This window comes from Sipha flava, unplaced genomic scaffold, assembly GCF_003268045.1.
Source record: "Sipha flava isolate LNK unplaced genomic scaffold, YSA_version1 179_pilon_pilon, whole genome shotgun sequence".
NCBI lineage: Eukaryota > Metazoa > Arthropoda > Insecta > Hemiptera > Aphididae > Sipha > Sipha flava.
Genome location: NW_020272149.1, coordinates 783563 through 808454, shown reverse-complemented (window position 1 = coordinate 808454; position 24892 = coordinate 783563). Strand labels below are relative to the sequence as shown.

Genomic DNA, 24892 nt, shown 5'->3' with positions numbered 1-24892 from the left:
CGGGAAGGGTAGTGTGTGTCCCTGTTATATAGGGACGTATGTCGGCATGGATCTTGGGCGGTCCTTTTAAGATTCTTGATTTAAGATATCTTTATTGTTCGATTTGTGTTGCTTATATTATATTCTTTGAAAAATACTGTACAACTATTTAATAAAGTAAAAAATGATACTACTTGGACAGGATTTTTTGTTGCATCGCAAATAACAAAAATTAACCCAATACAAATAAAAAATAAAAGAAATTATGATTGGGGGGATGAAATATGGTGTTGTGAGTTGATTACCTTTCTCCTTATTTAAGGGAGGGTTATCGGGGTTACAAAGGTTTGAGAGCCAATCAGCGCAACTGGACAATTTGACAAACCAAATAAAATAGCACTTACTTGTTTAGCAGGCGCGGATCCAAGGGGGGGCCAAGGGGCCATGCCCCCCCCCCCCGTAATGTTTTATATTTCATGTAAAATTAATTTAACCAAAGAATTATTCATATTTTATATTTTATTTTATTTATCATTATGTACTGATAATCTGGGATTTAAATAATAATATTTACCTATTAGCTTACATAGTATGTACACTGTTTTTATCAGGCTGAAATTTTATTTAAGATGGCCTCCCCCCGTAAATCTGTTCTAGATCCGTGCCTGTTGTTTAGTAGTAGATATTCAGATTATAACTATCGTATGAGTGTAATGAAATAAAGTGAAACAGACTCAGGATTTGATGTACTGAAGCTTTTCAACATCTGCACAGAAAACTCAAATCGAAAAATTAATTTAAAAGTGAAATAGTCGCATCTAATGATCACTCGTCATAAGAAGCTCTTTATTATTATATATTATCAATACAACATTCAGTGTGCATGCACTGGAGACCTATGGGCAAGAGTACCGGGAGAGAGTTGTGTGTCCCAGTTTTTTAGGGATGGACCTTGGACCGGTCCTTTAAAGATTTGACCTATTTATGGTATCAATGGTGTATTGTTGGGTTAGGACTTTATTATTTGATTTGTGTTGTCTGTGCGTGTATCGAAAGAATTGTTATTTATTAGTTTTTAAAATCGTATAAAATCGAATAGTGCACATCATTAAAATTTATTTGTGAATTATTATACAGTCGAATAATGCACATCATTACATATCTGTCATATGTGTAATACTATAAAATATAGATTATAACTTACCTAGAACTTGAAGCTTCTTCATCATTTTTCGCATGTTTAAACAATTTTAAAAACTTATTAAACTAGTTTGTTAAATTTTAATAATTATCCAAATACATTTTTTTTTTTTAATCCGGGTGGATTGGATAAATGAGAAACCAAAGAAACAAGAATTAACATTCATTTCATTTTATGGGTCCGTGTGCAAAAAGACAAAAGTAATAGTATTTTTAACAAGTGCAACTTGAAATAGATTTATATATTCAAAAACAAATATTATGTTCACATCATTAAATAGAGTAGTAACCGCGTAACAGTAGAGTATCTGGAGTATCCACATATCTGGAGTAAATAATTGTAGTGGTAGTAACTGTAAACAATTTAAGGAAAGTTTAATATTTATATTAATCAATTATAGTGTACACAATTATACAATAAGAATTTTTTATATTTAAAAGTAAAAATATGGTGAATGTAAATAAATAAAAAAAAATAATAATAAAATATAATAGAATATATGTTTCTGAGCAGTGCCGCAAAAACCGGGTGTGTTGTGTGTGTCAAACACACGGGCCCATGGCTCCAGTTTATAATAGGGCCCGATGATAATAGTTGAGAATTATGTAGAAAGCAACAAAATAAAACCTTTTTGTAATAATAATTATTAATGGAGATTGAACAATAATTGATTTTATTTTGTACACATTATTGAACATCGACGTTTCTTTTGCGACCTGTGGGTATAATCGAAATTCAAAATAGTTTGGTACAATTGATCAAAGGTACGGTTTCTCTGCAGAGTAGGGACGTGGACCCAAATTAGTGTAGTTGCGATACCGTTTTTGAGAAATAGTTAAGTTAAAAATTTAAAAAGTGAACGTATCCCTTTTAATGGCGTTATTTAAATCCAAAGTATTTTTCCAGCGTAATAGTCTAAATAACTTTTTACGAATTAAATTCCCTTAAAACGGAGATGATATAGGGGAGGGAAAATTGAATTCAGTTAGGTATGGGCATTACAACTTTGGGCTATTTTTTATAATATTTTATTCAAGTTGGCCGAAAAAAAATCTTTGGGTTTTGTAAAAAAGATATTTCATATCATAATTGTGGACCATGTATATTAACTATTATACATATTAGTTATTCACGAGAAGATGTTGAGAATTTTATTTTACAGCACTTAGCTATTAATAGTGTGATTAATAATTGGATTACTATATACCTATTCATGTATATTGTTTAGCTTAATTGTGCATACTCTGATAAATTTAGCATATTATTCAGCCAAAAAATACATGCAATTTCTGGTTTTTATCTATGTTTACTAAAATTTTAACTTGAGATTATTTATAGTTACAGTAAACAATTTATAAATGTTATAATAATTTTTTGTATTCTTTAAGTATTTGTTTTTTTTACAGTTTCATGCAGATTTAAAGAACTTATGATAATAATACTATTGAATCTGAATTAAATATTATTTTAGAAACATAATATGTTAACATTAACATATTATGTTTATTAAAAAAAAAAATACCAAACCAAATGTCATATTTCACTAGAGATGTTTTAACTTTAAAAATAATTTACCTTAATTTAAATTCTTAAATTATTCAATTTGAAACACAAATAGGTACAATGGTAAAAAATTGCTCAGTTCTAATTATTAACAGTCAACAATCATTACATTTTAATACGGGACAAAATCTAGATGAAGATCATAGGAATTTTCCAAATTCAAATTTGCACATATTTCTTTCATTATTTCTTTAAATTGAAAATGATTAACATTCTTCTCGATAAGATGAAGGAGTAAAAAATCACCGATCTAAAAATAAATATAAATGTTACGTTTTATGATTAGATTGGAGTTGTATTTTAAGTTTTAAATATTGTACGAGTAGCATACTTAATGTCTAAGTAAAGATAAATAATACCTACATTTTACTACAACACAAAAAAAGATGTCTAAAATATTTAAATATTTAAGAACAATTCAAATTATTAATAATAATATATTTAAATATTTCTGTAGAGGATATTCTGTTTGTAAGTTTCAAGTATTATCAAAAATAATGATGTTGATTTTAATTAATACAATAAAAAATAGAAATTATAGAGGATCATAAATAAATACAAGCATATTTTAATTTTTATATTTTGAATGATTTAAATCGGCGATTCCCAAAGTGTCTGTACAGGGGCGTCGTGCCATCATGAAATACTATCCGGCCTAAAATTTCCCTTATGATTATTCATGTTATGACTTGGGGAAGGGCGCCTTGAAAAAACCTTACATCAAAAAGGGCGCCGTGAGTCGAAAAAGTTTGGTAAGCACTGATTTAAATGATTCTCTGAGAAAAAAATTATAATAAATTAGTAAGTAAAGACAACAGAACAAAATTTTTTTTTTGTCGAAGTGCCAAGAGGCCATAATTAAAGCATTACACTTCTAAAATCTTCATTTTTCTTAACAATAGATAAGGATTATTTACAAATTTATTATAGCAGACCAATTATAATAAACATTATAAACCAATGCTGATTTATCTGTACCTATATAATGATAAGTATGATATAATATAGGTACAGATAAATAAGTGTATATAAATGGATTCACATTTAATAGTATAAAAAAAAAGTAGTAATTGCTTCCCTAAATGTATCAAAATGAGGTATTTTACAATTCTAGTACAGTAGGCTTTTATTGGCCCAGTCCGTTCCTGAATATATAAATAAAATGTAAGCTAGTAAAATGTTTAGAACTGTTAAGTATCACCAATGCATTGGTATTATAATATTTAAGATCACTGTTAAAATTATACAACTATTAAATTTAAATATCCATACTTATATAATTGCCTTATTAAATTGTCTCATTATTATTATTCACTGTAATTTAGTATGATACATACAGATTTTTTGCTATCTAAATTATCATATATTATCTACATATTATACAAATTATTGTCAGATGTTTTCATTATTATATTACGTGGATTTGGTAGAACTTTATATTAGTAACTTGTTAATGACAAATTTAACGTCTCAATGATTGATTTATATAAAATATGGAGTTCTTTAATATAAGGAGCACAGGGAGTATTTGAAGTAAAAGGAAGCAAAGTTGATACTTTCAATTATACCGTAAGTTTATAACGTGTTCCTATTAAGTAACATTAAATACAAAAAACTTCAAACAGTTAAAATTATATTAGCTTTACCAATTACCTGATTCAAAGTTGAAATATACGGTGTTTTTAGTATTTAAAATATATTGTTTGGTATAGTTAAAACGAGATTACGGTACATGTATTAAATAATGAATCGTGAAGATGGATATTTTAACTATGCTTATCATGGAAAATAATTTATAAATAATAGGACTACGGTTTCTGCGATTAATATAATAACCTATCGTAAAATTGCTGTTTTTGTAATATATAAAAAAATATAAAACATATTAATAATAAAAATATATGCAAGTATGAAATTAAAATATCCAATTTTTTTATAATAAACAATTAAAAATTTTCCATAATTTTTATTGATTAAAGATTTCTTTTAAATATAAAAAAAGATTACCATTATTTTAAGACTGCTTTTATTTATAATTTTAAAATACCTATAGAAATTATAACCATTTATTTACTATATTTTTAAGTAAACTTAAGTTTTAAAAAATACAATAATATTAATAACATACTTGACACTTCCGGAAAAGGCTGGACATCATTAATGTATTATTTGTTAACTTGAATATGTTATTGAATGAAGAGGTCTTCTTAATAATTTGCGTTATAATAGCGATTCTGTATAGCAGTGCTAATATGGACATAATAGCTAGCATAAAAAACCAAATCCACAAGAACAGATATATTTTTTCATTTAAAACATTTTGAGCGAGTATGCACAAAGCATCCATTTTCTGAATGGTGCCCGATGATCCATACTTGTAAAAATTACATTTTGTAAGTCGAGGAAAAATTTCTTCCATCGGGTCAGTATGATTTTGATCGTTTTCATTATATTTGAAAACTTCAAATCCATATGTCAAAAAATATTCACCAATAAACTTATTGGTAACATAAATGTTGGCACATATATTGATCACGTTTATTATTTCACAGAAAATATAGCCGAGCGCATAAGTGCTGTGCATGTGGAAACTCTCGATAAAATATTGTACCTATAATGTAATAATAATATATTTAATGATAATGGTAATAACTGTAACATAGGTAGTGTATTTTATGTTAAAAATAAAAATAATTTTATTTGAAACTTAAATTAAAATTGAATAATAGATTTAATATTCAAAGTGTCATTAATGAATCATGCTACAAATACGAATACAATAAACAATAAAGTACATAAACTATATTTAATTTAGTTGGCTATGTTGCAATACGTTGGTACTATTATGTGGATGTAACAATATAAATATATCATTACTTACTTAACCTATAGTGTTTCTTACGAAGGAATAATGATTATTTATCTAAAAGAAATATTAGATGTTACGTTCATATATAAGCGTTTCAATATTTAAGAAATATGTAAAAAAGAATAATCGATTAGAATTTTCGATAAAATCGATAATTTTCAAATATACTTTTTTATTAATTAGGTTCTGTTAATAATATTAACACAATACTGTCATTTATGTAATTATACTGATGATTTTATTGACTATTATGAATGCTTTATTAACTATTATAACTATACCAATTTTCTATATTTATTCATATAATAGGAGACCTAATCGTACCTTAAAATATTAAGTGTAATTTATATGCAGGTAAAATTGCACAATATAGTTATTACTAAGACTCGTAAGTTGATGACCTTAAAAACATTAGAATGTGACCTAAAAAATATGCAAACATGACATAAAAATTACAAAAAATGTCCTTAAAATATGATATAAAAAAATGATAAACATTTGTTTTATAAATTTATCAAATCTTACAAATTACTCAAAAATCAAGATCATTACATTGTATGATTAGAGCGTATTTGATGTTATCAAAAGTAAATCCACGACGATTATCTGTTAATAAATATTTATATTTGGAAAAATTTCTCTCCACGTCCATTGAAGTGATTGGGAGACGTAGACGAGCACTAAACGACGTTTTAATTTTCACCATTTCGAAAATATTACGAAAAAATAATAAAATTCAGATATAATAGGTATTATTCACTATAACATGAAAATGAAGCGACGACTATAATCGACGAGATAATATCGGATACTAATTGAATATTAGGTAAATATAATAAAATTTAGGTTCTAAATTCACTACAATACGACAACAACGAATGTAATCGACGAGATAAAATTGGAAGTCTTAAGATATCGGCATAATGGTCGATAAGAAATAATAAGAAATGAACTAGTAAAATCTAAGAAAATCAGTAAAAATGACTAAAAATGTTAAAAAATTACCAAAAATATAAAAGAATGACTTAAAAAGTAAAAAACACCAAAAAATGCAAAAAAATGCAAAATAAAATTTTTTTATTTGGATTCACATGCTAATGAAACACATTTGTGGCCAGGATAAAATCTTCTAAAAAGTTAAAAAAAAAAATGCAAAATGCATCAACTTCCGTGCCCTTATTATTACCAATTTGATTTTTAATATATCAAATTTTTAAATTTATTTATTTAAAGGGTAATTACTATTTGATGTTATAATTTTTTTAATTTATTTGCTTACTATAATTTAATTATACCTAATTTCAAATATACAAACCAATTTATTTTGTTTTGCTAGCCTCTCCTGAACAGAATCCATACTAAGTCCTCTCAAATCATTCGTTATTATACGTATTTTTCCTCCTTCCCACATTTTCCATATCCAATGTGGCACATAAAAAGTAATGGCTTGAAAAAATAGCATAAATGGTACCCATTGGTAGTACGAATGGTATCTAATTTTTATTTTATCTTCATTTATATTAGAGGATTGATGAAAGTCTGGATTGTTGTTATAAGTGAATGTACTGGATATCCAACAATAAGTGTTTATAACCTTTCGCACGTCATCTTTTTTCGATAAATTCGTCATGCATTGTATTGGATTACCTTAATACATATAATCAATTATAAAAATATATGGGTCAGAGCCGAAACACGAATTTTTTTCGGATAGTAAAAAAGAGTTTCATTTTATATTCCATTTTATTACAATTGGTAAACTAAACAATAATTAATTAGTACAAAATCGTAAAAAACTCGAAAAAATTTGTAAAAAAAACAATGTAAGAATAATGTAGATATAATTTTATTTTATCAGGAATTCTGACTGTATATAATATTATTAGGTTTACCTATATTTCAACTATAAAATCATTTATCTGAAATTTCAAAAGGAGAAGTATCAAAGACTCCTAGGGGCCTATTAAGTACGTTGTAAAAATTATTTCTGCATGGAAAAAACTCATATTTTCCACTTTAAAATATTACTGTATATGTGAACGGAAATACACACATACAGTATTAAAAAGGACCGTCTACGCCACCAATTTTAGCGGGTAAGAAAATAATTGATGTCATCAGAACAAAAATTGGCGTTAAATGATACAGTTAAATAATATAATACAATATTTTTTACGTATAATTAAATAATGAATATTTGTATTGAAACTATAGGTTCAGAAAATAAATGTTATTTAAATAATTTTATAAAAATTAGATTAATTGACAAATAAAATCATTAACCAATATTTCAATATTAAATTTTGTAATAATCAAATAATCATTCATACTTAATAAATAAAAATAACAAACCTATTAAATTTATCGATGTTAATAACACACAAAACATTAATAAAATGTTAGTGGTTAGTTTGTAGTGAAATTGAAATATATAATCGTCAATCACTGGTTTATCATTACGTACATGGAAATATTTTGCTATATTGTTAAATGACGAAATAAAAGCCATGTTTTTTCTTTATTTGTTTAATTGTTGTAGTCTTATAAAGTACGACTCCTGAAAATTTTCAAATGAACAAACAGTTTTACAGATTATGAATGTGTTTAATTGAACGAATGGAGTCAAGTATTCATTGTGTAATAACAACAGTTGAACACCATATATTATGACATAAAGTAAATTACAAGTATAAATTAACATAAATATAAATTACTACTACTAGTACAAATATTATTATTTTCATAAAAGAAAAAATAATTAAATAAAAAATTAATCCTTAATCACAAATTAAATCTGCAGCAGATGATTTTCACTGAATCATGTTATGCAAATAACATAATTTCATTCATAGTCAAAATGTTATATTCGTTATTCGACATGTTCTTTTACTTATAAATTGACTCATTGCAAAGCTATCATAATTATGTCAAATCACGTACATGCGCAGCACTATTTGAAAAGGGTGACTATGTCATACATTCTATTTTGTGTTGTTCCGTAGTTATATAATAATTTAAAGCTTTTACGATACCTATGTGACATAGATATTTATAAGCAATAGCAATTGTAGACATTACAGTAATAAATATTTAATAAATATAACTTTTCGATAGCAGCATGGTTACACGAAATTATGTTAATAATAATAATAAATAATAATACCAATAATTATAGAGGTTCGAAGGTTTTGAAAGTAGGAGAACTTACTTTTTTAGTAGGTACGTAGAGATATTCGTCAGATATTTTTTTGTTTTTTTGATGTAGATTCCAAATAGTTAAAAATATTTTTTTTGTACTTGTTACTCATTAAATCACAGTACAACAAACAATAGTAATGTATATATTTATTTATATATTATTTAAGTAGTTTAATTATTTTATCACTTTTTTTAGACGAAAATATTGGAAAGAAAGTAAATCGTGAGTAGAATTTGTTTGTGTTAATGTGTTATGCACCCCTAGTTTTTTTGCCGGTGTTCAGAAAGATATTTATTGAATAATAAATTAAATAATTAAATAATTCTGTAATTACTTAAACTTATTTATAGTGTCACTCTGACCTGTGATTGGGACTTCGGCAATAAATTTACAATGGATCACCAAACAACATAATATTTGAGGAGATTCAATAAATACCTAAAAAAATATTTTTTCTCACTACGCTCAAACTCTACTACAAATTTTAATTTATTTTTGGTTTTATATTCTTCCAAAGCCAATATTATCAAATTATCAGTGTGTTCGTGTATGTGACCGTTAATAACACTTATCTCGCATTCAACAGTAAACCGTGATAAATTATAATGCAATTAAGATGTAAATCGTACAAAATTATGATGTAATGTACTTACCTGAATTGCAATTAATTTACGAAGAAAGTGTAAGACAATGATAGAATGATGTTTTAGTATAAAACAGTTTTAAACTAGAGTGGCATCAACATTCAGCATCATAATTACATAAATCATGGTTCATTTAATATTAAATTATAGTACACAAAAACTGCACAAAAACTACACTCATTATTCATATCTCTATGGAAACTAGTCATTGTCGATAGATTGTGTCATGGAGTTTCTAAGTTTTATACACTCCCATATTTTTTAACTTAAATGACCAATACTAGAACTACAGATATCGATGGCAAATCGGATTAACCAGTGATAACGGTTGATGCGACAAATTACCAGGCTCTACATTGTGTTTCTGTATAGTACCAGAATGAAATTCACATGTTAGTATAAATTGGTATTGTCAACATTTTGACGAATTTTACGTTGTAGATTTTTATTCCAATGCAAATTTATAATTGAAAATTAAAGATGCATATCAGTGATGTTTAACCTTTTTTTATCGGTGGGCCACTTTGGTAAACAATTACCTTAGATTGGGTCACCAAATATAAAATTACGATTAATTTTAAAATTAATCTAATAATGTTATTTTGTTACACATAGTAGGTATAAAATATACATATAGGTACATATTGAATTTATTTTAAAATTGACTATTGAATGATTACGCGAATCAGTACGCTTTTTTCAGTGCACGGGTTATATCGTGAAATTTCTATTTAAACATTTTTGAAAATAAAATTAATAAATTTATAAATAATCGTTTAAGCCACATGTGGCCGGCGTGCCATGGGTTGGGCACCACTGATGTACACCATCTCAAATCATGAGTATCAACATTTATTCCACAGTATTAGATGTCAAAAATATTAACTTAAAGCCGTAGTGAATCTAGGTTTGCATTTCGAGAAGACCATAATTTTATACAAATTCTTAACTTATTATTAAACTGTTAAAACAACTCACTTTTTCATTACCTATATGTGTGATGTTACTCGTTTTTACATTGACACTTTGTTACGGTAGTCCTTATTAAAAAAATTATTTTCTGTAATTAATTATGAAAATAGATTTTTCTAGGATTACGATATTCAATACTGTACTTATATTAAATTCATAGGATACGCCATTTAAGATGTCATAGGTCTGTATGGAGTTCTAGGCAATTACTATAAATATTTTTTATTTTAATTTACATGTATGTGTTTTTAAATTTTACATAATACAGATGAGTATTTTAAATACATATTATGATTAATTAATATTTTACCTATTGGAATAAAAGGCTTTGTTTAAAGCAAATTCTTCAGTTTAGGATTAAATTCAGATAACACAACTCTAAACATCAGTCTAATCTAACCAGAAAGTTACTTTATCTCCTAAAGATGTTTCAATTTCATTATTTTTTCATTTTCTCATGGCGAAGTTTGTGTTTGAGCAAGGAGGCAAAGCATAAGGGGATTTATTCGATTTTCTCTTGTATCTAATTTTTATGACTACTATTTCTAATAGTAGTAGTAGTTAAGAAGAGGGCACTCGTACGACAGTTAAATGTTTTATTTTTGAGTCATAAAATAGCAACAACTCCGAATGAAATAAAGAATGTATACAGTTATTTTTGATAAAAGTAATACTATTAATCCAACTAAAAATTATCTTTCTTCTTTATAATTTTATAAATTTGTTCTGTTCAGGGAAATTTTCAGGTTTTTTTTAATTTCACGTACTAGAAGCTATGCTACAAAATTACTACTAGTCGTATTTGTACTTAATTTTCAATGATTTTTTTAAAATTGTAGTATAAATACATACCTGTTTTGAAATATTTCATTTATATATACATTATCTTAGTATTTGGTGTAATTATTTATTTTATAAAAATATTTTCAAAATAACATGAATCTAATAGTTGATTTTTGAATAAATCAGTTTTCATGGTTATTAATTTATAGAATACTACTTTTTATTTTTAATGATCTGTAACAGTTTTTAAAATATTTAATTGTATTCATTTTTCTATATAAGGAGTTATTATAGGCAATATTATAGTTAGCTAAGTATATATGTGTAATTTCTATACGTTCTTAAATAATAAGGCGTAATATTTAGAATTGTAATTTATATAATATTATTATAATATGCAAATTTAAATAATTTGAACACTAAAGGATAATACATTTAACTTAATTACTGTTTCAGAGAAGCTTTAGTTCTTATATTACTGTTCTTATATAGTTTTTATTACTAATTTTATGAAAAATCAAGGATTTTATGACAGATCAATGAGAGTAATAAAACCTAATATTGGTGACGTATTAGATTTGAAAGTTAATAATTTTTGTACTTTAAATTTATAAAAAAATTTTGGAAAAAATCTATAATTTTTAAATTTTAAGCCTCTTTAAAAAAATGTTTAAATTTTTAATGATAATTAAAATATGATAAGTATTTATAATTATATAGTATATAAAATCCTACCTATATGAATATAATAAAGTTAAATAATTTTTCCCCTACGCATTTAGATTGGTTCTCCAATAATAATAATTGTGAATGAAGTAGTTAATTTAACAATATTAAAAATTAAATAAATGTTATAATTGTATTTATTTTTATAATCTGTCTGAAGCGAAGAATCTTATATTTTTACAATGATGTTTATTTTTTTATAATTTTTTTTCTTCTGTAAACACTTTTCCCGATAGAAATACTGGTCTAAAAGTTTCATCTAGCAACGTTTTAGATTTAAAATAGAGCTACAGTGGTATATTAGAGAAACTATTTTCAAAAATGTCAATGGTATTTTCTAGGTATAAAGAAAAACTACCGAAAACCTATGTTTTAAAATGGTAAAAATGCATTATAAACAATACTCAGTATTCAGATTTAAAGTAATTAGTCATAACTCCAAAATTATTATGGCTAGAAACTAAAAATATTTTACCCTATATCAAAGACATTTTTTTTTCATATATGAAAAAATTTTTTAAAAAAGTTAAACACTTTTGTTTTAAATATAGAACTTTCAAAATACTTAATTTTTTTTAAAGTTTTTATGTAATCATATTTTTATTTTTAGGTAATTAAATATCACTTTACTCATGTATTTACTAACGATGCTGACAAAATTTCAAAAATAGTCAGAATTTTGTTTTATAAACAATAATTAACTAGCCCATCTAATTTTATATTAATTCATTTATATAATATGTTTAATGAATTGATTATTTTTTTTCTATTTTTCAACTTAAAATCATTATTAAAAAAAATTGTTCCATCTAATCAGAATGAAACTTTGGATACAGATAGAATAACATGTTTTGAATATTTGGTTAAAAAATTTTTTTATTTGGTTTTATAAATAATTTATCTAGATAATGTTCAAACCGGCTATAACTAAGGGTCACCCTAATATATATTTTACTCAAGTGTCGTATACACCACGCAAAGGATTGACATATATAACAGATATATTTTGGTTATTGAATCTCAGACCGTCAAACGAGTAAATATCGATATCTTTGGTTAAAACTTATTTAATTCTACTTTTGGTGACCATGAGAAGGAGTACTGCACAAAAGGATAAATTAACAAGTGTGTCAGGATTTATAATTTATAACTCTAAGGTATCTTTACTTTCGAACAACTGACCAAGATAACGAGTAATGGATGTTCATGAGTGAGATCTCTTTAACTTAGAACAAATCGTACTCTTTCTCAACTGACCATGATAACGAGTACTGGATGAGTAAGTAAGTTCAGAAACGTCTTGCTACTTTACAAAAGTGTTTTATCACCACAAACGCTTCAGTACATAGACTAGAGATTTTATACTTCTAAAATATAAGAACAAATGAAAAATAAGTATTTTTTTAGTTAAAAACAAATTTGGATTAAAATAATTTCAATTTTACAATAAAACAAACAAGTCAATTTTGATTAAAACTTCATTAGCCGCGACACTCCGTGACTGCACGATTACCGTTGCTGTTGACTTATATTAGTTTTGAATATATATGACTGGGCAGTCGTTTGTTTCTGCCACGTATGGAATAATAATTTTAAACTATAATAATTTGTAAACATATAAGACAGTACAACACCAAGAATGCGTGCTTATGTGGTGTCGTCCCAGGACGTACCGTCAAAAGTAGGTTTGTCTATTATGGTATTGTGATTTTATTGGAAACGCAAGAAATAAAGCGTCGACGTCGGCTCATCCTCATATAAAACGAAAAAATGACGACAACAATGACAAAATTATGTAATAAATAATTTTGAATTTGCCGGTATTATCAGTACAATATATAAGTTTATAACTGCGATTATGGTATCTGCTAAGACATCTAAGACTACAAAAAATGTAATAGGAGAAAGGAATTCAAAATGATTCAAAATGTATAAAAAAAAAATGATTAGAATAATTAATGTAAAATATAAATTAAATATATCAAATACAGGGTGGGAAAGAAAAATCTCCCTAATTTGTGAAATTTATGATAATACCAAATCAAGTCAAATATAAAAATAAATGTTTTATTTATAAATTTTACATATAGTTCCATTTTATTTTAATTATTTTTAAAAATTACATGACTTAAGTGACGGTTCTCATTTTCAATATACCTATGTATTAATTAATAGTTTTTCAATAGTTTTTAATAGACGGGATGGCAACAAATTTCTGGGTTATTATTTCCTTTAGGACTTCTACACATTGGGGACGATATAGATACGCATGGCTTTTAAGATAGCCTCAAAGGAAAAAATCATATGGGTTAAAATCTGGTGAACGCGGTACTCACGCAGTGTCACTAAGTCAAGTCTTGATAATATGCCTAAACAATATTTTCTCACAGAATGCTGAGCGATCGATGCGCTGTGTATGTGGTTGTACCATTTTGTTGAAACCACACATTATCTTGTCCATAGTTCACTTGGTGACAATATGTGGTTACCACGTTCACAAGATTTGAGCCCTTACGATTTTTTCCACAAAGACAATCTCAAAAGCCAAGTGCACCAACATTATTCTCAAATTGTGGAATTTCTAAAGGAGTGTTAGCCAGAAAATGGCCGACATCTCGCTATAAATAATCCGTAGGATTATTAAAAACTACCGAAGAATGTCCAGTTAAAATATTGAAAATGAAGGCCACCACTTAAGTGATTTAATTTTTAAAAATAGTTCAAATAAAATGGCATTACATGTACGAGTAAAATTTATAAATAAAACAATTCTTTTTATATTTGATTTTGTTTGGTTTTTATAAGTTTCACTAATCAGGGAGGTTTCTTTGCCGCATCCTGTATTAACATTAATTAATAATGATTAGTTGGATCCTACATTTTTTTTTTCAAGAGTAGTATTATAATTTTAATAATTAAAATGCAGGTTTGAATTACCTCTTTCATGTCTTAACTACGATGATGGAATGCAAGTTTTAGGAAATAGTAATAATAATTTTGAAAAATAAATCTAGGTTACCACAGATTATTATTAATTAATCTTGATATATATTATTTATTTTATGTTTTTTTATATACTATTTACTAATCGTGAGGTTTACACATTTTTAAAAATATTAAATTCCCTGGTAACCTATCTACAGATATTAAATTTATGAAAGTGTATAATATTATTTTATCCTTTCAAAATTGCTCCTATAAAATAAGATAAAATCTTACTTATTCAGTGTTCTTGTTCTAATTTACCACACAAATTTAGGCTTATAGCGCTCAAGAATAAGCTGTGTGTATAAGAAATGCAGGGATTGGAAGATGTGAAAATAGAAGTGTCTATTATATTATAATGAAAATAGAAATGTCTATTATAAGATAAAAATTATTAGTCTATATGACTATGAGGAGAGTTATAGAGGCATTGACGGAGAAAATAATGGATATGTGGTTTAAGTGCCGGTAATGCACATCAAGCGACTCAGGTTCTACAAATTATAGTGATATTTTTGCTAGCGCTAGTGGCTCTAAAGGTGATTTCATTAGCATGTCATTACATGTCCCCAGCCCCCCTACCACGGACTTTCAAGTTCAAATTTTTACAGTCGTTTGTGCTTCGTTTGTGCTTATTTGTGCTTTTATTCCCGTCGTTTGTGCTTAATCCGTATCCGAGTTATCGTACTTTCAAGGTGGGGGGGGAGGGGCTGGAGACATGCTCAGCCCCCCCACTATCTCGGACTTTCGAGTTAAAATTTTTACAGTCATTTGTGTTTTGTTTGTGCTTGTTTGTGCTTTTATTCCCGTCGTTTGTGCTTAACCCGTTTCCGAGATGTTAAACATTGAAGAAGGGAGGGGCATAAGGACATGCTTAATAAATTCAAAATATATTTAAACAAACTTTTAGTGTATATTGTTTTATTAACACATTTTATAAAGTAAACTAAGTATATGTAGTAACCAATTTTTTATTTTTTATTGACCTGTTCATTTATTCCAAGTTTGTTTTACAAAATATACGTGTACGACGTTTTACGTATGAATCGACGTTGTGTGGTTGCAAGACGCAAAAAAAAACGACGGATAATAATCGACTGAACTGAACACTAAACAAATAATCTATTATTCTATATCTACTATTATCTTTATCGACATCCGATCGATATCCAGTGGGTTATACGGTCGATACGGGGTTATAGTATTATTTATACTTAAACAAAAATTATAACGAGTTATGAGAGATAATATATTATTGGAAGTATTGAGTCCTCTAAATACATTTTTTTTTCGATCGGTTGAAATATGTATCTATAGTTTTTAATTTTAAATTTGAAAAATTTGTCAAAGTATGCAAAATAAGCATAAAAATTTTAAAATATGCACTCTCCTGCAAAATCTATTAAACACGCAAAAATATATATAAATATATGTAATATATGCGATATGTTACTTTCAAATTTTAGATCTGATATCATGGCACCGAGAAACGAATTTATTTTGCACTCTGCTATATTTAACAATAATAAAAAAGTATACAAATGTATTTATCTCTAAATAGTCAGACATGTTATAATAATTGTTAAGATCCATGGAAAATAGTAACATACTAGGTACCTATACAGGTGTACAATATACACATACATTATATAGCATAAAATTAAAACTTGAATTTGTACTCCAACACTTTGTGAGTATTCGTAAAATACATTTTTATAATAGTATTTTAAAAGTATTTTTAATACGTTTTATTCGAATACTAGTATTAGTATCTTAATACTTTTTCAAAAGTATTGTTTATAAATCGTGTTTACGGTTAGACACGTAGGTACGCATAAGTTTCAGATCGAATTCACAGTAGTCTGTCAGATCTAAAATTCTGTGGCCGGATAAAATAGTCACTTAAACGTCTACCCAAATTTAAAAATGACAAAATAAAAAAGGTTTCATACAATTTTAAAAACGTGTTATAATATTATTATAGAAGATTTTTTCAAAATGAAAATTCATCAATAATGATTATATCGCTTTGGGGTTTTGGAGAGAAGAGCTCTTATTGTTTTAAAATACATGTAAAAATGTTGAATATTTAAATTTTTGTACGCAAATTAATTTGAAATTAAATGAAAGGTTTAGCCTAAACAGTTTTATTCTATAAGTTTTTAAGTTTCATGAAAAATTATTATTAATCGTTAACAATATTCTTTTTATTTTTTTATCTACGACAAACTTTACGAAAAATTAATTTGCGATAATAATCTGATTGATCATACCTTTTATATCGATTAAGTAGTTATTGAAAAACACTTTCATTTATAGCGAATATTTCACCGGATTTTTTTTAAATATTTTTTAATATACCTATCTGATTTAATTATTAAAAATTATTATGTGGTGCGTTTTAATTTCAAATGTGTTTAATTAACTATAAAAACGTATTACATTAATCTAAAATACGTACATGATCTAGAAAAACAACAGAAAAAAAAATTTGCTTACAAATTCCAAATAAATCTAAATAATCAAAACCATATTGAAAGTTTAATAATATTTTCCAAAAATGTTAAAATATAGTTGTTTTTCTTTCAGTTTCGCAAGTATTTTTTTTTACCAACCAAGTACTTCAAATTATAAGAATAGCAGTTGATTATAAATTTAAAGTCGTAATTATTATCTAGGTATGTTTAACATATTTTTGAAAATTTATTTCACAATCAAATATTCGAAAAGAGTAATGTGATGGTGGTATTATCGGACAAAGTTTGAATGGCTTATGGATAAAAATAAATGGATCCCTTCCCTCTTTATAAGATTTTCTTCAAGGAAACTAAGCTTGGATTTATCGACTTAACTCTCTTGTCTTTGTCATAAATATGACCCTATAAAATTTAAAGTAACGTAAAAATCAAATTACGCCAGAGATTGCTGCTAAAACTCATAATACGGCATATAATATTGCCATACCTAAATCATAACCAGAGCATTATGACTGCATCCGAATTGGGTCCCGAATTTAAAATTACTACACTAGTTGGGTTCCGAATTATTTTATTTATACACTAGTTCCTGAATATTTTTTTGTGAGTACTACGTTGTACTAAAATTTACCTTCCCATTTTAACAGACTTAGGACTATCTATAATCCATTTAGACCACAGGACCACATTTTTTTAAAATTCTATAATTTATATAATACTTTTATATAATAGTATTGGAAAGAAAGTATAGTGTAATAAGAATATAATAATAATTAAAAATATTATACAATAATACTAATACAATTTTAATATTTTTAATATTCTTACCAACACAATTCTAATAATTTATATTTTAACGGAAAAGACACTATATAAAAAAAAAAAAAACTATAAAAAACATTTTTTACCATACCTGAAAGAAATCGATAAAACATACCGAAGAAAAAAATATCCGAAAACAAAATATGTAAACATTTTAATTTCTTATGTTTTTATAATTATTTGGGTTGTAATGAATCAAAAATAAGCTTGCGCGTTCCTATTGATGAAACTTTACCTTATAATAATATGTTAGCTGGGATATTAATAGTTAAGTATTTTTTTAATGAACTATAAGTAATAAAATCAAGAGTGTCGACGTTCTCAATTTTATATCTTATTTTTTTATTAAATCCCATGTATTATTACGATTAATTAGAGGTCGTGAGTGTATAGGTTTATTAAGATTATCTAAATCAACTAGGATGCCTGAGTCTGCATGTCGTGAATATATTTATTTATAACAACCTGATATTTTATTATTTATCAGATGTATTAATATAATTTCTTACCTTAACTGTGTCGAAGTTGGTTGATTGATGGTAGGTTACAAAGATCTTTTGAAATCAAAAGGTATTGAATAAAATTAATTTATAACACTTAATGTTTTTAATTTGTAAGAAATTATAACAGTAACAATTTCCGTCAACCAAGCAGCAATGATCCGTGAATGGAGGATATAGCGATCAACTCAATAAGTCGGTGTAAAAGGTATATGACAGGCTAGAATGATGTTAGCAGACTGGGTGTATCATGTAAAGAGGGCTCTACTTATAGTATTGACCCTTGGTACTTGTTGACAGATTTGTTATGTTATTGTCGTTTATTATCAAGGTACATAGGTAAAAGGTGCGTGTTTTTATTAACGCATATTTTTTTATATGGCTTATGGTATATATATGTATAGGAATAAATAGATTTAATAGTAATTTTATATAATATTGAAGTTCATGGGTACAGATATGTTGTTATAAAAGTCGTAATATTAGTGTATTAGATATAGTAATGACATTTGATTAAAAGTAAGTATAAATATTACTACTATTAATAAGTATAATTTTGATTATTATAATGGGGTACAAAGATGTGTTGTGGTTAGTTACATATTTTGATATTATGAATATTTTTGATATTGTATTAAATACAGTGTTTAGATATTAATAATAGGTGTGTTATGATTAACATAATTGAAATGATGATATTCGTTATATTATGAATATCATTACATCCAACCTAGTTTTTTTTGATATTATGTCCTCATAATATAGTATATAAAAATTATAAGAATTTATTTTGTTATAAAGATTTTTATATAAATTTAAAGTGGATAAATAGTTTGATTAAAATAGTTATATAAATGTAATAAATTGGTTAAGTAGTTTGATTTAATTAGTTATATAATATAAATAAAATTGGTTAAATAGTTTTGTTTAAAATAGTTAGATAGATATTTTCCTAATATTGGCAGCTGGAGACCAGTGAATTTTACATTCATTTGTTTCCTTAGGTATTTTATCCTTGGTTTTTATCCAGACATCTTGGTTCTGTTGGTGTTGTAGTTGTAAATCATTTTTTTGTTCCATGGTATTTTTTTTGTTTTCTTTGAAATTGTTCTCATGTTGTTTGTGCATGAAGAATTGAGTGAGGTTAGAAAAAATGCCAGCCATCATTTTTAGGCTCCAGCCAAAAGTTTGGTAGAGAAGTGAGATGTTAAGTCCTGTATTTAGTATGCTGAGTATTATTTTGATAATAAAAAATATTCCCAGCAATCCGGAGATAATATTACCAAGTGAGGTGAACCATCCCCACATTTTGTATAATTTATTTTCTACCATTAGTCCTATGGAGTTTTCATCGATGAGGCTTTGTAATCTTAGGCCTTGATCAGTATAGTCATATCCTAATGATTGTCTTGCGATGTTTTTTTGTGCCGCTTCAATCTCTTGGGGAAATAATAAATGTTTTTGTAGGGCATTCATTATTTCATGACTGTATATTCCAGCAACCATTAGATTTTCAGGGCTTTTATAGGTCCATGTCCATTTAGTGGCTGGTTTTAGGATAATAGGAGTTTTTATTTCTCTGATTGTAGGAGCAATCCCAAACCATTCTCCTTCAAGAAGGAAAGCTGGTGGTAGTATGGTATTGCAATCTACTTCGGTACCGTATTTTTGTAGTGTATGAGTTTTTGGTGCCATATAATATGTTTGATTGTTATATTTTATTGGCAGTTCATCGAAACAAGTTGTTAATGTGTTAATTTCTACATTGACGGGTTTGCATTTTAGGAGATATATTATTTCTCCTGTTTTAATTGCGGTATATCCTGGACCTTCTCCCATTGCATAAGCAAATTCTGATAGGCTATATGTTGCCAAAGATAACTTTTGTAATAGCATTTTTCTTTCGAGTTCACATTGTTTTGTGAGCAGATCAGCGTATAATGATGTCATTGTTGTTTTTAAAAAATTTTCAATGTAAACAAACTTTGTGTTGACATAAGCCATAAGGTCCGTGTTGTGAGGTAATATTTGTTTTGCTTGGAAATGGTTCATAAATTGTGGATCAATTAGAATGAACAATTGAGGGTGTTCAGTTTGAATGACAGGTATGTCGCAAGTAAATGTTTTTTTTATTTTCTTTAGAGCAAAGACTATATTTTCGGTTTCCACCATATATGTTTGTATTTCATTGAATAAATGATTTGTTTTTTTGTCAGTTGTAATTAAAGAGGCTGGTCCTTCATATAGTACATCAAAGTCGGTTTTGTCACAACTTTGTAGTATTTGGTCGTTTGACCATATGACTTCGCCTTTATATGTATCTAATCCATATAGTTCTGATAGTTTTAGTCTGGTGCCTGTTGGCATTATTAGTACATTGTCTTTAGTTTGGGTGTTGGCTATTCCTTCGCCAAGGTATGATATATCTTATAGTTGCTTTGCACTACCACGTTTGTCCAACTGCCTCTGTCTGATGAATATGAAGCTCCCTCGCAATTTCCTTGTTTATCTAACATTCCGATTAATGTGTGAGTAGCAGTTACTGTTTGGTTTATTTTTAAGCCTGCTACTATTCCTCCAGTTGGGAATAAGTATATTTGCTTTTGGTGTAGCTCTGCGCATCTTGCACTTCCTAAAATTAGTATTTCCGAGAAGAATCCGCCTTCTACGACTTGTGAATCGTCGAATGTTGAGCATCTAGTAATAAGATAGTCTACTGATATGAGGCAAGATCTGTAAAATATTGTTCTTATCTCAGCCCTTTGTAATAATTTTATTCTTGGTAATTGTTTGGAATGTGGTAGAGGTGGTTGTTCGCAGTAGTCTATTTGTAGACTGTTAAAAGATGTGATATTTAGTTTTGGGCCTGAGCAATCATATGCAATGAATGCTTTTGTATATGATAATGTTGAGATGGTGATCCAGATAATTGATTTGAATATATTCATGTTGTTGTACTATATTAAAATATTAGTTTAATACAAGGAGAAGAGAAAAATTAATTGAATTTGTATTTTTTTTTTTTTTTTTTTTTTTTTTTATAGTTCTTATTACATATATGTTATATTTAAGAACTTAATTTCTTTGCACCTTTTTTTTTTTGTTTTAACGTATTTGGGTATATTACCATGAGTGGATTTTTGTATCTAAGCTATTATGTTAATAGTTTAAAGTAAGAATCATCTATTTTTTTTTTTTTTTTTTTTTTTTTTTTTTTATAATAGCGGACTTTGTGATTTTTAATTCATAAATAAACATAGGATCATTTTTTTTTTTTTTTTTGTGAAATTTCTTAATGTGCAATGTTTTTGATTGTTTTTTTTTTTTTTTGGTAATTAAATTCGTTTTGGAATTCCTTTTGATGGTTAATATTGAAGGAATAATCTCATAAATAATATAGGCCTTGCAGATCCATGGTTTCTATAAATGATGAAGGGAAAAGTTGTTTTTAATAAATGGTAATCGGTAATAAAAGATTGTTTATATAGTAATTATACTATCTGTGATAATATGGTTTGATTCGTCTAACATGAATAATGTCTTCAGTTGTTTTATTATTCAATGTTAATTCTACTTTGTAATTTAATTCTGTAATTTTTTTTATTATTTTAAAAGGTCCTCTATATTTTTGTGCTAGTTTAGGCGATTTGCCTACTTGTAAAAATGGAAATTTAACTAAGACTTTGTCTCCTGGATTAAAATTTATTATCCTGTGACTTTTGTCGTGATATTTTTTTTGTTTTTGTTGAGCTTTTTTTACTATTTGTGGTATTTTATTTCTTATATCATTTAATTCTTTTAATGACTTAAATATATTATAGGGCATTTCTTCGGGTATTATTTTATTGTCAATCGGAAAGTATGGTTCAAAACCATGCATGAGAAAGAAAGGGCTGTAATTTGTAGATGTTTGAGGAGTTGCATTATATGCTAATGTTATGTATGGTAAAAAATAAGACCATCGATGCTGATTATCGTCATTTATATAGTTTTTTAATGAATAGCATAAAACTCCATTAACCCTTTCTACGAATCCCTGGGTTTCCGGGGAATAGGCAGTAGATAATATTTGTTTAATACCTAGGTTTTTTGTAACTTCTTCGACTAATTTATTTTTAAAATGTGTACCCCTATCGGATGAGAATTGTTTAAATGATCCCCAGTGTGATACTATTTTTATTAAAAATTTGACTGTAGATTCGGCAGTTGCTGAATGAACAGCTTTAGTAAATATGTATTTAGTATTGCTACAAGCAGCTACTAATACGTATTTCTTTTTATTACTAGAAATTAATGGTCCTAGATAGTCAAAGACTAATCTGTCCATAGGTTTGTTTGTTATTGGAATTGGTTGAAGTTGACCTATTGGTTTTCCAGGTAATTTTTTATTTATTTGACATTTATGACACGTTTTTATGAATTGAGTTGTGTCTTTTGATAATGTTGTCCAATAATATTTGTTTTGTAGTTTATGAATTGTACGTGAAATCCCAGTATGACCGCCGATAGGTGATTCATGATAAGATTTAAGTACTTCATTGGTTAATATTTTTGGTACAACTAGTAAATTAGTTATTTTGTTAGGAGGTGTGAAATGTTTATGAAATAATATATCGTTAATTGTTACAAATTGTCGTGATTTTCTTTTAATGTTTTTATTTATATTGTTGTCTTTATCGTCTTTATCATTAATGGCTTTTATTATGTCAGTGCAAAATTGGTCTTTGGACTGTAATGTTTTTATATCATATTTATCTAGATTATCACTTTCCGTTTCATTGTCATTTATAATTAAGTTAATGGCATTTCTAGATAGGGCATCTGCTACTTTATTTTCTTTGCCCTTTTTATATAATATTTTGAATGTGAAATCTAATAATTTTAGAGTTAATCTAGCTATTCTAGCTGATGGTATTTTTAAAGTTTTGTAATATTGGAGACTAATATTATCGCAAAATACAATAAATTGTCGTCCCCATAAGTATTCTCGAAAATATGTAATTCCAAAGACTAGCCCCAATAATTCTAAGGTAGTTGAAGAATATGTCTTTTCGTTATTTAATAATTTTCTGGATGCGTATCCTATTGGGTGTAAAATATTGTTATTGTTTGGCTGTTCTAGGCAGGCTCCTAGGCCTGTAATTGAGGCGTCTATAGTTAAAAATACCTCTTTGTCATCATCAAAGTGTTTTAATAGTGGTTCAGAAGTTAAAAGTTCCTTTAATAGGCTAAATGATTGTTTTTGTTCTTTTTCCCATTTCATTAGTTTTATATCACCCTTTATTAATTCGGTAAGTGGATGTGATATTTTTGCAAAATCTTTAATGTGTTTTCTATAATATGAACACATTCCTATAAAAGATCGAATGTCTTTTTGTGTTTCTGGTTGTTTAAATTCTGTGATAGCTTTAATGTTTCTGTTTAGCGGGGTTATCCCGTTTATTGAAATATTATGTCCTAGTAGTTCGATTTTATCATTAAAGAAAAGACATTTGTTTGTTTTTAGGGAAAAGTTCATTTTGTCCATAATTATAAAGGCATTTTTTAAATTTTCTAAAGATTGCTTAAAATTCTTTCCATATGAGGCTAAGTCATCTATATATATGATTAATGATTTATATAATAAAGGTGAGAATGATTCATTTAATATTCTTTGAAATATAGCACTACTGTTTTTAAATCCCTGTGGAAGCCTAGTGAAAGTCATTAATCCATGTATGGAGGTAAAAGCTAATTTATATTGGTCTTCAAATTTAATCGGTAACTGAAAAAAACCACTGTTAAGGTCTAGAGAAGTAAAGTATTGTGAACCTTCTAATGCCCTGAGTAGATCTGTAGTCCTCGGTATAGGGTACTGATCTGTTTCAACCCTTTCATTTAGTTCTTTATATGAAACTACTAGTCTATATGAGCCTTTTTCTTTTTTTTTAACTAGAAAAGCTGGGGCTGCAAATTTAGAAATTATAGGGCGAATAATTTTGGCTTCTAATAATTTATCTAATTGTGACTTAAGCTCGTTTCTTTGTTGGGGAGATACTCGATGGGGTGCATTAAATTTCGGATCTTTGTAATTAGGTTTCATTTTAATTTCGCATGGCTCTATATTGGCTGGCCTAACTTTGGAAGTATCTGTTGTAAATAAGTGTAAATATTCTTTTACTAATTCAATGAC

At 26.8% G+C, this 24892-nt stretch overlaps 1 protein-coding gene across 4 annotated transcripts; it reads right to left on the bottom strand.

Annotated features, from left to right (window-relative positions):
- Window positions 1-870: 870 nt before the first annotated feature.
- LOC112680728 (innexin inx3-like) lies at window positions 871-19464 on the bottom strand. 4 transcript variants are annotated; one of them, XM_025550913.1, is made up of 6 exons: window positions 18730-19464; window positions 7965-8169; window positions 6928-7259; window positions 4872-5354; window positions 2853-2993; window positions 1443-1532 (listed from the first exon to the last, which is right to left on the bottom strand). In XM_025550913.1, the coding sequence occupies exons 2-5, from the start codon at window positions 8119-8121 to the stop codon at window positions 2856-2858; spliced, it is 1110 nt and encodes a 369-aa protein (XP_025406698.1). In that variant the 5' UTR covers window positions 8122-8169; window positions 18730-19464; the 3' UTR covers window positions 1443-1532; window positions 2853-2855. The 4 variants fall into 4 exon arrangements, 3 of the variants coding, with proteins under 3 accessions (XP_025406696.1, XP_025406698.1, XP_025406699.1); XR_003148340.1 differs by having other exon boundaries at window positions 1449-1532; window positions 2756-2993; XM_025550911.1 differs by lacking the exon at window positions 2853-2993 and having other exon boundaries at window positions 871-1532.
- Window positions 19465-24892: the final 5428 nt, after the last annotated feature.

Excerpts from the sequence above, each read along its gene's own strand:
- LOC112680728 (XM_025550911.1), bottom strand. The coding sequence starts at position 8,121 with ATGGCTTTTATTTCGTCATTTAACAATATAGCAAAATATTTCCATGTA. Across the intron at positions 7,260-7,964 it reads AACATCGATAAATTTAATAG|GTAATCCAATACAATGCATG; the intron begins GTTTGTTATTTT and ends ATATGTATTAAG. Across the intron at positions 1,533-4,871 it reads GCCTTTTCCGGAAGTGTCAA|TTACTACCACTACAATTATT; the intron begins GTATGTTATTAA and ends AATTGTTTACAG.